General features: G+C 38.7%; 1 protein-coding gene across 4 annotated transcripts in view; it reads right to left on the reverse strand.

Annotated features, from left to right (window-relative positions):
- USP3 (ubiquitin specific peptidase 3) overlaps positions 1 to 15081 on the reverse strand; it is a 79146-nt gene that overhangs the window by 54437 nt on the left and 9628 nt on the right. For 3 of the 4 annotated variants that reach the window (XM_019755364.2, XM_074327606.1, XM_074327605.1), the window contains exon 2: positions 546 to 606. In XM_019755364.2, coding sequence (XP_019610923.2) covers positions 546 to 606 — 61 coding nt within the window. Of the gene's footprint in view, positions 1 to 545; positions 607 to 11533; positions 11553 to 15081 lie in introns of those variants that run through there. The other variant, XM_074327607.1, reaches the window with a different exon arrangement.

Here is a 15081-nt window from a genome sequence, read left to right on the forward strand (position 1 = left end):
TCTGTAAATATTTTAGTGTTTTGTTTTGTTTTCTGAAGAATGATGTGATAGCTGGGATTTAAATCAAACGTCAGTAAAGGTGGAAATGGGGCAGGTAACAGGTGAAACAAGACAGGCCATGTGATGATGACTGCTGAATCTGGGTGATGAAAACATGGGGTTCAATGATACTATCTCCCTACTTTTGTGTATGCTTAAATTTAACCTAATAAAGGGTTTTAAAAACAACCATAAGAAAAACTTCTATTTAAAGATTTCAAAGTTCCCTTATTTCATCTTTTCAATCAACTATTACTAGATTTAGATTATCTTTGTCATCAAATGAATTCCTCTGAGTATCAATATAAAGGGTTTTCCCCCTAGATTTTCCTCAGTTGTACCACTGAAAAAACAGATTCTATTGGGAGAGGGAAACCCTACAGAGAATTACACACTATGATTAAGCAATGGTGCTAAATAAATCCAAATCAATAAACCTGACATAAAGCTTACAGGCAAATTGAAAAAGGCAAGTAGGGTAATGAAGTAATAAGTATGTCACCTACCTTCCACAGTGGACACTTGAACAAGTCAAACAGACCCAGGGGCTTTTGTTGGACCGGCACACTAATAAAAAGAAAAATACACAATATACCAATTGTATCACATTAGCTCCCAATTTCTCCCCTAATCTGTAATATCATATCCTGTGATTAAGTTATAAATTCCATGGCAGCTTAAGTGTACTGCAACCACAAATCCCTGCTTTGTAAGTGCATTTACACAAAATGGCTGCCTAATTAAAGTTATATTGAAAAGAATTTAAACGCATGTCCACAACAGCTGCTCATTTTAATTGTTGACTCAACTCAAATAGTTTAATCACAAGTTAAATACATATTTACTTTTTTTCCTTTATTACTTATTCCTTTTACCACAGTCTCTGACAAGTTAATGACAGTCTATTTTTACATTGAAAACATTTTTTAAGTCTAATATTTAATCACATGTCTTTGCCATACAGATCATATACTATTATAAGTGACAACTCTTTCAGTTTACTTAGTGAGAAGTACAACCTAAGGATACACTTAGGAAGACTGACCCCAGTTCTTCCCTAATTAATATCTCAGTTGCATAAAATATAATTCTAAATATGACAATTGCATATAATTCTAACTGAGAGTGTAATCAGAATATTAATTGTTTTAGTTTAAATATTATAGGGGTGGGGCAGGCAAAAAAGGGTATGAATACTTTTTAAATATTGATTACAATTTTGATTGCTGCTTACTCATTCAATTAAAAAACCCAATAAGCATAACAACAATTTTCAAAAAGAAAGGGATATAAAAATCACCTGGAAAGCTTTTTCAAAACACGTATGTTCTACTCAAGCAGAGCTATCTACACTGAGGTGGGGACAGAAGGACAAAGAACATGTGTATCTTGAGAAAAACAGCTTTCCCGGATGACTCCCTAATAATACAACCCCTTGAGAACCACTGGTCAGCTTCTAGGGGCATGGGGGAGCAGGGCACCACAGCACAACCACGCACTCAGGATTATAGTAAATCCATTGTCTGGCACATAATATATGCTCAATAAACATTTGTTGAAAGAAAGTTAAAATTTCTTAGTTTAAAACACCAAGCTCTTCCAAAATCTGGAACAGACAACTATATACCGCTCTTGCCTTATCATACATCACAACAGGCCTTTCTCTGTTAAGAAAAATTAACCAAAACTGGGAATAAGGTGAATCAAGAACTGTAAACCCTTTCAATATATAATGAAACACTTTTTTTTTTTAGGATAAATATATATTTTTTAATTATTTTATTAGTTTCAGGTGCACAAGACAAAGCAAAACTTAGACGTTTATCATTTATATCCCTCACACTGTGTGAACCCCCCTCCCCCCATCCACTATCCCTCTGTACGTTCCCCAAATTAATTTTCAAAACCCCATGACCATCTTGTGGTTACCGACTATTTTCTAAACCTCTCACCTTCCCCTTATCCCCACCCCCCCGCCCCTCTAGCAACCCTGTTTTTCCTCCATGTTTATAATGAAACACTTTTAATAGGTCCTCCCAAAGGTATTTAATTACAGAACCATTGTTTGACCTGCTGTTTACTACTGATTAGGACCCGAATTCTATGAAGTTAAAGTAAATCTGTAGATTTTTATTTAGTAGAGATAATTTCTGTCCAGCAGATTCCGAAGGTTATGGTTTTACTACCCTGTAGGACCTTAACCAATTTTATATCTAGTTTAGCAATTGATTGCAATGTTCATTCTTCAGTGTCTATATACACTCAATTCCTCAAACGCTCTTAGAATCAGCTTTCCCATTCTGCTGGTTACCTCATCATGAGCTAAATCTACGACATATGTTCCCCTGTGTTTGGGAGGAAAGGAGAGGACAGGAAGCAAAAAAGAGTGCAGGGATAAACTAAGGGACTGCCTGACACAGGGCTCTAACTAGTTTTGAATATGAAAGCTGAGATAAAATCCCTTTCCAGTTAGCCAAGGGCCTTTCTTTAGGGCATTCACACATTTACATGAATTGCCAGGACCATCCTGAAGATATTTGTGTTTTACTCAGTTGGGTCCAATTTTGTTATATGTTTACGTAAGCTGCATGACAGCAAGGCTAAGAAGAATACTTGCCAAACTGCTAACAACAATTATTTTAGGCAGGTACATGAGAAAACTATTTCTGAGGGGAGACTGTTGGCTTTTTATTTGTACACCCTCAGGTATTTGATTTACATCAAGAGTATGATGTTTTTATATTTTGAAAAGAAAGTCCTAAAACGTGCATTTTTTAAAAAGAAAAATAAATCAGAAAACAGCTTACATGACACAGGTATTCATGGTTTGAGATATAATTTGGAGGATTGAAAAACTACACATATTGTAGTTCTGGTCCTCCAGCATATCTCTTTTTCTTTCAGCAAATACTAAAAAACACTGTAACTCAACCTGGAAAAACAACAACTGTTGAATTTAATATCACCCGATAATAAATAATGTTATAACAGTAAGTTCAGGTTCAAGTTTTTATCTAGAGGTGTTTTTTTTGAATTATGAAAGTTTTTTTTCCTCCTTTCAATGATGAAAATATAGAGCAAAATCACTATTACTTTGATGTGTTTCCTACCAGGTGTTCTTCTTTTCCCCTTTATAAATACACACGACACATACAATTTTGTAATCTAATTGTTCTACTATCAGTATACTGAGCGCATGTCTTCATGTTATTGAATTTAGAACCGTGTATTCTACATCTAGTCTTATACTACCTCAATTATCTCATCAAGTTTTATTAATTTTTTAATATCTCAATTTCAAATTTTAAAAAAGGTGCCCTAAAGCTGAGGGGAAGAAGAATGGGGAGTAACTACTTAATAGGCGTGGGGTTTATTTTGAGGTGATGGAAATGTCTTGGAACTAGATGGAGATGGAGGTTGCCACTGAATTGCTCACTTTTAAATGGTTAATTTATGTTATGTGAATCGTACCTCAATAAAATAAATTAGATAAATAAATAAGACAGGGATAAGGAGAGAGAATAAAAGTAAATAAAGTACTGACTTTCAAAAACATTGGAAACAAGTGACTGAGCCTTTTGATAAATCTCAAAAAAGACATCACAATCTGAGTCAAGAAACCTGATTTCTTCTATCATGAATATTTACATAAGTGAAAACTTACTGTACGATAGGGCAGTTGGTCTTGGATACATAAATGACAGCCCTCTCTAAGGGCTTAATACTTTCACACCAGAAAAACATCTGAAGGCTAGAAAGCCACAGACAACAGGGTATGATGAGGCATTCCAAAGCCATGTATTGTATTGCTTTGGGGAATATTCACTGTCTACACACACACCTTATCTAAATTAGAAATCTTTAGTGTACATAAGACAATTATAAAATAGAATGAAAAGATACTGGCTTTAAACTAATTCTCAATTCTTAAGAATAGGTCATACATAGCATGAATAAAACAATACTACAAATAATCTTAAAATCATTTACTTTAATCACTTTAAGGGGAATTATCTTATTATAAAAAGGTAGTCTCAATTTATAGATGGATGAGTTCAAAAGTTTACCTACAGGATGAACCCATTTCCCATGGGAACAGTATTAGAGGTTTCCAGGCTCTTCTATAAAACTCTATATGAATCATAATATAACTGAAATTTTTATAAATATATATATAGTCAATAAGAATATTTTAAAACTTTGAATACACTATCTATTCAGTAAAACATAAAAATATTACACTGAAGCTTTTATGTTTTAAATTTTAAATGCTGGTACTTGAGAGGAGAGTAATATGAATAGCCACTTGTAGAAGCTCAAAATGACAAATCTGAGAATTTCTAAGGGTTCTTTTTATTACACATAATTACACTTCAAGGTGCTGTCAAGGCCAGGAAGCCATGCAGTGTATTTCTCATACTGTCACACGTGGCCACGGCAAGGTCACTGGATCTCATACATAAATGGAGTCTCGTCTTCTTTCACTCAGATTATAAAATTTCCTCAAAGTTACTGGCTCTTCTCCCTTTTGTTTAGATTCTTCTCACTCCAAGCTCAGCATCTCTTTTCTCAGTCTCTGGGCATCTCAGCCTGAAGGCTGGTACTAACTAGGCTCCTTCCACCATTCTCCTGCGGCTACAGCCTCAGAACCTTCCTCTGGCCCAGTTCTCAACTCAGCCACAAGCTCTGGGAGTTGCGAGTGGGGCCCATTTGGAGGGAGTGAAGAATCCTGAGTGAGGGCCATTCTCCAGAAGGTAGGCTCGAGCTGTAAGACATGCTGGGTGGGGAGAAGGGTGGAGAAGCGCAGGCCTCTAAAACCTGCGGACACACATCTTCTTCCTGAAGCCCCCCAAAACTTTAACTCTCCTGGGAACCAGGAATTGAGAACTGATGGGGCACAGAGGCAGAGGGAAGGCATCCAAGTGACCCATAGACCAAAGTGGTTTCCCTCCGTTAGTCCTGAGACAGGGAATCACATGCTGCCCTTCTTTATCATCAAGAGATAAAGACGGGCAGAAAACTAGGGAAGTCTGCGCTTAAAGGGGCCTGTTTACACGCAAACATTTCCATGTTGTGTTCAGGAGACAAGGTGTTCCTAAGACAAAACGGCATCCACGCTGAATATAACGTTCTTTCCGCAGACCCGCCGATCTTCAATATGCTTGGAATTCACTACATAGAACCTAACAATAGAGAGCACATTTGATATTCAAAGCCTGTCAACAATTCTCCTGGAATTCTAAAATTTTTTTAGAAAACATGAGCTAGTGCTTACAATATAACTTAGGCACTGTCCTTATACACAAAATAGTTCAAGAACACAGCACTGACAGACTAGCCATTTATAGTGCATCCATTATTCAACAGTTGCTTGCACTGGTAGAGACTAAGAATTCAAAAGCGAGGATCCAATAATCAGGTCTCTAGTCCTGGCTCCTCCACTGCTGGCTGTAGAACCGAGAACATCACTACTGTTCTGGGTCTACTTCTTCATTGTAAGATGAAGACCAGGCGATGAGCATGTCCCCTCTAATTATAAAAGCATTCAAAGAACATAAGGCAAAAAACAGATGAAACAATCATGTCATCTTCCCTTATAGATAAAATTCTTCCAACTCCACTCTCCACCTACTTTTCTTAAAAGGGTTAACAAAGAGATTAATTGCTAATGTAGCATGATTTTCTAAACCCCTGGTTTTCAGCTTTCCCCCCCGCCTCCCACCATCCCTGAGAAGCAAACACTTTCCCACCGCATTGCCCATCAGTAACGGCTGCAACAGCGGGGGTGGGAAGCGTGTGGAATCACTGTTCAAAACCGTCATAGACAAACATGCTACTACCACAGGAAAATCTCAGAGTCCCCTCCCCAACACGCACAGAATATTTTAAGTGCAACCCTAAAAATATTAGCAACCCATTAGATAACATCCATAATACGTGTTTTTTAAAAAGCAAATTCGTTTTTATCTAGTCAATGTTTATCTAGTACATACTATTGCCAAGCATTACTGCAACCACTTTATGGATATTACTTCATTTAATCCTCTACAATCCAGTGAGGCACATACTATTATTTGGCCCATTTTATAGATAAGGAAACTGAGGCACAGACAAGTTATTAACTTGCTGAGTTAGTGACAGACTAGAACTCAAACTCATGCAGTGTTTGAAGGCATGGACTGCTACAAAGCAGTAAGTGCAGAGGGCTGTCATTTTAGTTTTAAAAATATTCCATTCTACGTGTTTCTGTGTATTTATTATATACCTATACATAAATTTCTTAAAAGTCTGTAAGAGTATATAGGAACCGTTAACAGTTATGTGAAAAGAATGAGATGGATGATTTGAGGTACATGGACCCACTTTCAACTATACTGTTTGAATTTTTTCAGAAAGCATTACCTTTTTTATAATAAAAATAAATTTTAAATGCCTTAAATTTAAAGATACTGGTATTATAAAGACCTAGTGAAAGGAATTTATGCTAAATGATTAAGCATAAGTGGTAAATTAAACCCAAATCCAAGATTATAACTGAGTTTGTAAAAATATGATCAATAAAAATAAAATTTTTGCAGCTGTTATTCAAAACACACACACATACTCCATAAAAGTATCAATAGTAAAGTGTTATTTTTCTTGAAATTGGAGGACAGGGCAATACTACCGTAAAAATTCTGTAAGTATTCCAGTACATATAAGTCGAAATAAATTCTAGAACTAACCCAGTTTACCCTCCAACTGATACAATTTTAAATGTTTAAGAACAAGGCATATAATCTTTATACTATAAAGGCTCTTTGAACCATATGTTCACAAGCCTATTCTACTCTAAAAGTTCTGAAGTCTCTCCATCTTCAACTCGAACCCTCTGAAATTACTGGTGGAAGGAGTTGCTCAAGTCACATAAAGAGGTCAGGAACTGGGCCTAATGTAGCCCAGAAAAGAACACTAGCTACACTAAGCAACTGCCAAAGGTGCCAAAGCTGCCCGAGTGCTGCCCAAACCACTGTCTCTTGCCCCCGCCCCTTCCCTCAGTGACGCCCATTCGGGGAGAGGGCACGGGGTTCCCAGGAACAGGGAAGCAGGAGGGTTCTCTTAAAAAGCAACAGGAGGTGCCCAGGGTCAAAGCAGTGAGCCAATGCCAAGCTGGGGAGACGAAGCAGAGGCCTAAATAATGTCGGAGGAGAAGAGCCAGCATGAGAACCAAATTCAAAGTGCTCAGAAGTGGAGGCTGGGACTCAGGCCAAGACCATGGAACCAAGAATTCCGGGGCCAAGGCAGGGAAGGCAATTACGCAGCAGAGCTTATCTTGGTTGTCTTTCCACGTTGCCCCAGGAGAATCTTCTCCACCTTCCTCCTTCTGGCAGCTCTCTCTTGCCTTAGTCCCATTCTTATTCAAGGCTAGCAATCAATCTGTCCTGAATCATTAGATAAGGAAACTGTTTCCTGGTCAAGCCACAATTCAGTATTTCCCATAACCATTCTCTGTCTGTTGAATGGCCCTCAGTGAGAGGCAGGCCTGTGTCCTCATTCCTTGAACCTGGGCGGGCTCTGTAACCACCATGACCAACTGAACAGGGCAGAAGTGACTGCATCAGCTGCAGGTGTAGCTTCCTCTGGCGAAAGCTTGGAAGCCACCACCACGGAGGAAGTCTGATCACCGAGCCCAACATACTGTGAGAAGTGCAAACCACATGGAGACTTTGGAAAACATGACACCATGGGGCGGGGGGCAGGGGGGCGGGAAGAGACTGGGAAAGAGACAGAGACAGAGACTAGGGAGCACAGCGGCTCCAGACACGCGAGTTAAGAAGCCGTCAGCAAGAGGAGGCGCAGCCCAGCCCCAGGTACTCCAGCTGACGCAACATCAGCCAAATTCTTCCTGAATTCCTGACCTGCAAAATAAAATGCTAGTTTGAAGCCACTAAGACGTAGGATAGTTTGTTACGCAACAACAGATAACCAGGACACCTCCTGTAGAAGGCGTATCAGGGATATAGCATCATCACTCACCCCTGCCAAATAACTCACTGGAATGAGTGACTCTGTGGTTGAGAAGTGAGGAAGGGACCGTCAAGAGGCTCTACTGCATAGGAATCAAAACTATTATTCAAAGACCAGACTGTCCCCTCTGGAACAGAGGCCGAAGGAGTCACGACATGGCAGTTGATCATCAACTAAGTTGTCATCAGCCTTTGGACTCTTTCTATGTCCCATAAGTAACTTAGACATTCAAATCCAGACGTGCTGTCACTACGATGAGACAACCTAATTGTTTCTTGAGCACAAACATCACTCCTAATGTTGGCTTATACTGTAAAAGCCACCTTCAAAATCTCAAAAATACTATTCCCACAGCAATCCCAAATTCGGGATAAAACCCTTAAGAACACACCATGGTCATTTGCAGGAAATCCTTTTCTCTTCATTAAAAGCTACAAAGCCTTACCCTTCTTCCTTTTGTCTCTTTGGATTATGTTCTTTAATAAGCACTCCGGGAAACCTCAGATTTTACTGAAGGCTGGATTTAAAAAACTGAATAATTTCAAGAGTTGAAAACATCCTGTTCTCTCTGTTTCCAATTCCATCTTTACCCTATGAGTTGTGACATACTCATCAGCCAGCCTACCTGACCCCCACCACACCCAGCAAAGTCTGACCCCAGGCCTGGGTAGCTGGGATCAAGAGTCCACATCCTGACCAGCCTCCCAGGACTTCTGAGGAAGTCCTCACACTTTTCTCTTCAACTTCTCAGCACATTGCTGCGCAGCTGCCCGGGAGGAGGAGCTAGGCAAGGGGCAGTGACCAGAACTCTGCTCCACGTCACTTTGGTTGAACTAGGCAGAGACCTTGATCACCTGCCCTTGACCTCTGACCCTGCCAAAAGAACTCCTTTCTTCTCCAATACAAAAATGTACCAAACTGACTGGGTTACCCTCATAGCAATGTAACTACCACTCTGCAGCCTCACACATGTTAGAGGTCACGTGATATTATGAAGCCAGCGTGGGCTTCAGAACCAAGTCTTAGTTTACCTTCTCGCTTTACCATTCTTTTATTCTATGACCTTAAGGAGTTGGTTCCAGAGGCTGCTTCCTCCTTTGTAAAACAGGACAAATACCTCCTCTACTCACATGGCTATGGTAAGGATTTCATGAGAAAAACAATATAAACTGCATAGCAAAAGGCCTAACAAACAGAAAGCACTCAGTGACTGTCAGTTCCTTTCCCCTGAAAATGTATTGTATGAAATGAAATGGCTCTCAGGGACGAATTCTGACGGCTGCTATTATATACAACACAGGTCACATGTCCATGTATACCATGACTACTAAGTTTCAGAATTTTTCTGCTTAGTGTATATTCATTAAAAGAAATTGCAGCTGACGATTCCTTTCCAAAAAACTTCCAAATACATCACATTAAAGTCAACAAAAATCCCTCAGAAACTACTCCTATCTGACCTAAAATTAAATTATATTCAAAACATCAAATGAATGAGATAAAATACTCAATTTTAATAAGCTTATTTCAAAATTGATATAACTCCTAGAGTAGTTATAAGCTGGTTATAAGCAGCTTAACATCAGAATCCTTAAATTTTATATATAGCTAATGTAAAATACATACCTTAGGAAGCAAATGCATTTCAGAAGCACATTTTCAGAGATGTGCCAAGGAGGTTTAGACACATTTAAGTACAGAAGCAACTTAAATGTCAAACCATACTGAAATATACCAAACTCAGAGGTATTCAGAACAGAGATTAAATCATGGTTTACCAAAAGAGACCTTGGATATTCCAATATCCAATATAATGGAGTTACAGGCCAAGTCATTTAAAAATATTTTTTAATTTCTAACTTTTGTTTTAGCAAAGAAGTAAATAGGAATGATTTCAAATCACACCAGATGTAAGATATAGTGATTAGCTTATTTTTAGGGACAGTAGGTTTGAACTTCTACTCTAAATAATTCAATTCTTATCCACCTTACTACCTGGTTTTCTTTAAGGGGCAATATTCTTGGCTCTTAGAGGCTACTTTCGAGACTGTGCGCTAGCCTACTTTCCCAACCTTTCCCATGTCATGACGTGCACAGAAAACAGCATCTGGATGGCACATGTCATAAACTGAAGAGGCTTCTCAGGGCCAGAAGTGATCTGCTTGGAGGTTCCAACCACCCTTAGGCCGGGGGGCTCATTATCTCAACACATATGCAATCCACTCGTGGCCCCTCTGATGGGAAGCTATGCTGGCCGATCTTTTACATGGTTGGTAATCTAGCAACACAGGAGGAGGGCTCCCTTCTACTCCAATGTCCACTGGTTGGAACAAACGACTGGAAGTCATCAACCATCTGAGAGGGCAGGAACATTATCTAGGAATCCAAGAAGCCATTCCTCTGAGGATCTGTAATTTCTAAGACCCATGCTCTGAGACCTGTCAGAGAAAATGGATGCCCAAAGCCTTAGTTCTACCCTATGCAGAACTGTCTTTGTTTTAATGCCCTTCTATAACCCCAGGGGGCAGCCAGTCAATAGTATGACATGAACGAACCTAACATGAATTAAAAAGGAATAGAGAAGTCCCAGAAACAGCTGGGTCTGCGTCCTCAGGTGGTGAACTAGCACTGTTCAGTATGTACAAGGAACAGTCAACTGCTTAAAATGAAACAGAACCCAGAGCAGACGATTAGCTACCACTGACTAAAAATGTTTCCATGGCCACTTCTAGCTCTCTGATTTCCTGATTTCAAGCTTTCCCCAGACAGAAAAAGAATTACAACAACGTATTTCACATCAACAAGCCCTGAATACATTTTTAAGATCATAGTAAATGGGAAGAGAGATCTTAGTTTATAAACATTATTCCTGACCAAAAGGAATAAGGGCTCTTGGAGAAATGGTTGATTCCAAGCAAGGCTGGGGCAGGCGGAGCACAAGAGAAGCCTGGAACATCTAGATGGCTGTGCCAGAAAGAAAGAAAGAAATGGCCCAAAGAACAACAGAGACATGTCAAAAGTACAGCTTAAGGGGGTTCCCACCAACCAAATCTAGGACAATTTGAGCCTCAAAATCATAATAACAAAATATCACAGAATAAAATAAAAATCTGAGTCCATATTAATAAAATAAGTGAATAAATGAATAAGTGTGGGAGAAAGGAAAGCTCTTCCTTATAGAATACCAACTAATATATTTAGAAGAAATACAAGTTAGAAGATCAACATCTTGCAATCATCCTAATAACTCAGTCAAGAATCATTAATGGATGCTAAATGTGGATGAAAGTTTGGTGAGGAACAGGATACACACACACACACACACACACACACACACACAAAATCTCAAAACATCTCCCACAAATTACTTATTAATAACAAAGAGAAAAATAGTAACTTTAAAATGGAAAGTTACTGGCAAATATTACCTTAATAAAGTAACCAAAGTTAACATCACCAAAAAACGAGGCAAAGCAACATCACATACCTCTTCATAGGATGCCCTGAGAAGACACATTACCTCTGCAGCAGTCCTACCAAAACAACGCATGACTGGAATCTAACCATGAGGAAACATCAGAAAAACTCCAATTGAGGTACATTCTATAAAATAATTGGCCTGTATTCTTCAAAAATACCAAGATGTAAAAGACAAAGAAAAGCTAAGGAACTGTTCCAGCCAGATTAAAGGAGACTGACTGGAGAGTATGACAACAAAATGAAACACATCATCCTGGATTAGATCCAGGGGAGTGGAAGTGGGGACAGAAAGCTGAAATGGCTACAAAGCACATTATATAAAAGCATTATTGGGTCAACTGGAGAAATCTGACTACGGAATATGCATTAGATAATACTGCTGTGTCAATATTAAATGTCCTGATTTTGACCAATAACCTGTGCTTTTTCAAAAGAAATTCCTTGTTCTTGGGAAAAAAACAAAGTACTTATGGATGAGAGAGCATTATGTCTGCAAATTACTGGGGGGAGAGGGAATATATAAACAGAAGGTGCATAAATAACACAAATGATGCAAAATGGTAACAAATGGTGAATCTAGGTAGAGTACGTAGGCGTTCTTTGTATTATACTATTCTTAGCAATATTTCTTTAAGTGTGAAATTACTATAGCAAAATAAAAACGGTTTTTGAGATTAAAAAATTTATTCTTTATTTCCAATTAAGAACATACCTTTTTTTCCTAACTAAAGCACAAGAGAAAACGTTAAATTACCACCAGTGTGCAGAGCCAGCGTCCTATAAACCTGGCATCAACTTCCCTTTATTGATGGATGATACATTAATCCAGTAAAAATATTACAACATTATTAATTGCAGTAGTCCAGATGAACTTACATATCCAAAATCTGGCTTGTGATTTGGCTTCCCAAGCAGAGTCAAACCCTCTGGCTTACCTGTCTCTGTCCTGCCTCTGTAACAGCAACAATATTTGCTCTGTTCATCAGAGAAGGTAAATCTGAGTTTAAACTTTTACTCAGAGCAATGCAAAGTCACTCAGTTTCAATGACTTAACTTTCTGAAGGACAACTAATAAGATCCACTTCTGATAGAACAAAGCATTTTGCCCTAAAAACTGGATTAAAAATATTTCATCTAAAAATAGACACCAATTTAATCACGGCACACCAACTTCTCTCGTCTCTTTCCCTCTTCACATCCCACTAAAATGACAAAACAGGAATGAAATAGCTGTTAACTCAAGGATACAGACAACACGTGAGGCAACCAAAGCAGCACCAGGTTTCCCCGTGTGTCCGGAAGTCAGGAAGAAGTTAGAGGAGCAACAACAATCTTCGTAGTGCAAGGGAAGCTATAACCTAAGAGCGGGCAGAGAAGAATGTGGACACGAGGAGGTCCTGGGCTCAGGGACACTGGCCCAGCCGACAGCAAGGACAGGGATGGGCCTGAAAACCAGGGGTCTAAGGTCTGTGAGAAACAACTGAATCACAGAATTGCTGGCACCCTCATGTCAGAATTGAGTGGCCAGAGGGAAGACTGCAAAACTACATGGGGCTAAAAAAAAAATTCTCCACACAGACATCTTGAGTGTCATCCAATGAAGCAGGTGGCCTGCTCCACCACCTCAGGGTGAAGTCCACCGCAGACAAGGCCCATCCACTTACAGAGCTTTGTAGTACCTCTTCCATGAAAAGATAGACAAAAGTAAAACAGATCCTTGAAGAAAGCCTCTAGTTTCACAGAATCCTTTTCAAAAGAAAAAGGACCCAGAGAAAACAGAAACAATGCAAGGAGCACAAAAAACATCAAAACAAACAAACAAGCAAACTTAAAAACCCTCAAGTAACAAGAGAAGATAGTGCAAAACAACAGCAACAGGATATACAAAAAAGCAACGGTCAGAAAAATCAGAAAAAGCTCTTGAAAACTGAAAATGATTACCAAAATTCAATAGTAGGGTGGAAGAAAAAAATCAAGGAACTATCTCAGGAATTAGAACCAAATGCAAATAAATAGAAAGAAAATTACAGGTCTACCCAGGACACCTAACATTCACTTAATAGGAGTTCTAGAAAGAAAAAAGTACAAATTAGGAGATGCACATATGGGAGGATGAGTGTACATTTTCAAATGTATAAATTGAAAGGACCCTTGAGTACCCATCACAATAAAAGAAAAACTACCTATGTAGCTTCAGAACACCACGGATAAAAAAGAAAATCCTAAAAGCTTCCAGGAAAAATAATGAAAGGAAAACATATGAAGGAACGGTAATCAGAAAGGTACCAGGTTTCTGTCAACAGCAACACTTGAAGTCTAAAAACAAAAGAACAATGGTTTCATAATTCTAAGAGAAAAATCTTTTCTAATAGTCTATAGTCAACCAAGCAATCAAGTACAAAGGTAGAATAAAAGTGTCCGACTGGCATTGGGTCAAAAACTTCCCTCCCCTGAGAAGGGAGCTAGATGATGTACTCCAGCAAAACACTTTAAAAAACCAAGATATGTGATGCAGGAAATGGGAGATCTAACGCAAGAGAACAGCAAGGGAATCGCAGCATAAAAACTGTCCGGTCGGCCTACAGAACAATTAGCTCCAATGAGAGTAAGACCGCTCTGGGAAGGAGGTCTTCAGGAAAAACATAGTGCTAAAAGATTATCTATCTACTTAAGTGCTTGGAAAATAATATTCATGGACATTTGACAGATTTACAGGTACACTTGGGAGAAAATGTATAGAAGGTAAACTAAGCAATTTTTAAAAAAGGCAATTATTTACTCAAGGAAAAATAAAATGCTGGACAAGAAGGAAAAAGTAATCACTATACTGACAAAAACCTGTAATTTAATTATATTGAGAAATGGAGAGAGGGGCAGAGGGAAGGGTGGTGCAAACACGAATGTCGTCATTTACCACAGCAAGATGTCCTGAGATAACGCCTAAAATTGATAAATTAAGAAATAACAGCGCATTACTTAGAAGTATGAGCGAAAAAGCTAAATAAGGCTTAAGGCAGTTGTCTGTGGCCAGCAGGACTGAGGGTGGAGGAGAGGGATATTGTTCTATCTTAAAACTTTTGACTTAACTGTGTATATGTATTACTTTTTGAAAGCATGAATTAAATCTTTAAAAGATAAACTGATATAATATCAATTCATGAAACTACCCAAACCATTTCTTATATTAAAAAAAGAAGTATGTCTAAAATCTATTTATTACACACAGCATAAAAATTACAATACCAGTTTATCATTTGGGGCCAGGCACTTACTGAATCCCCTACATACTGCAAGGCTAATTTGCAGAGCTAATGGCATGTGGCCTCTACTAGAGAATGTAATCTCAAAGCTGGCCAAAATTTGTCATCTACCTATTAACAGATCCAGAAACCTACAGAGCCAGAACAGAGAGGGCATCTGGGCCTGCTGACTGTCCACATAGCGGCAAATTCTGATCCATAAGGCTGGTCCCCTCACGGGCTCAAGCATTTTCCTCTGTTTTGAAGTGGATTTCTGAAATCAGTTTTCAACATCAAAGGAAAACAACATATGGAA

Source organism: Rhinolophus sinicus, linkage group LG03 (assembly GCF_036562045.2).
Source record: "Rhinolophus sinicus isolate RSC01 linkage group LG03, ASM3656204v1, whole genome shotgun sequence".
In the NCBI taxonomy this organism is placed as follows: domain Eukaryota; kingdom Metazoa; phylum Chordata; class Mammalia; order Chiroptera; family Rhinolophidae; genus Rhinolophus; species Rhinolophus sinicus.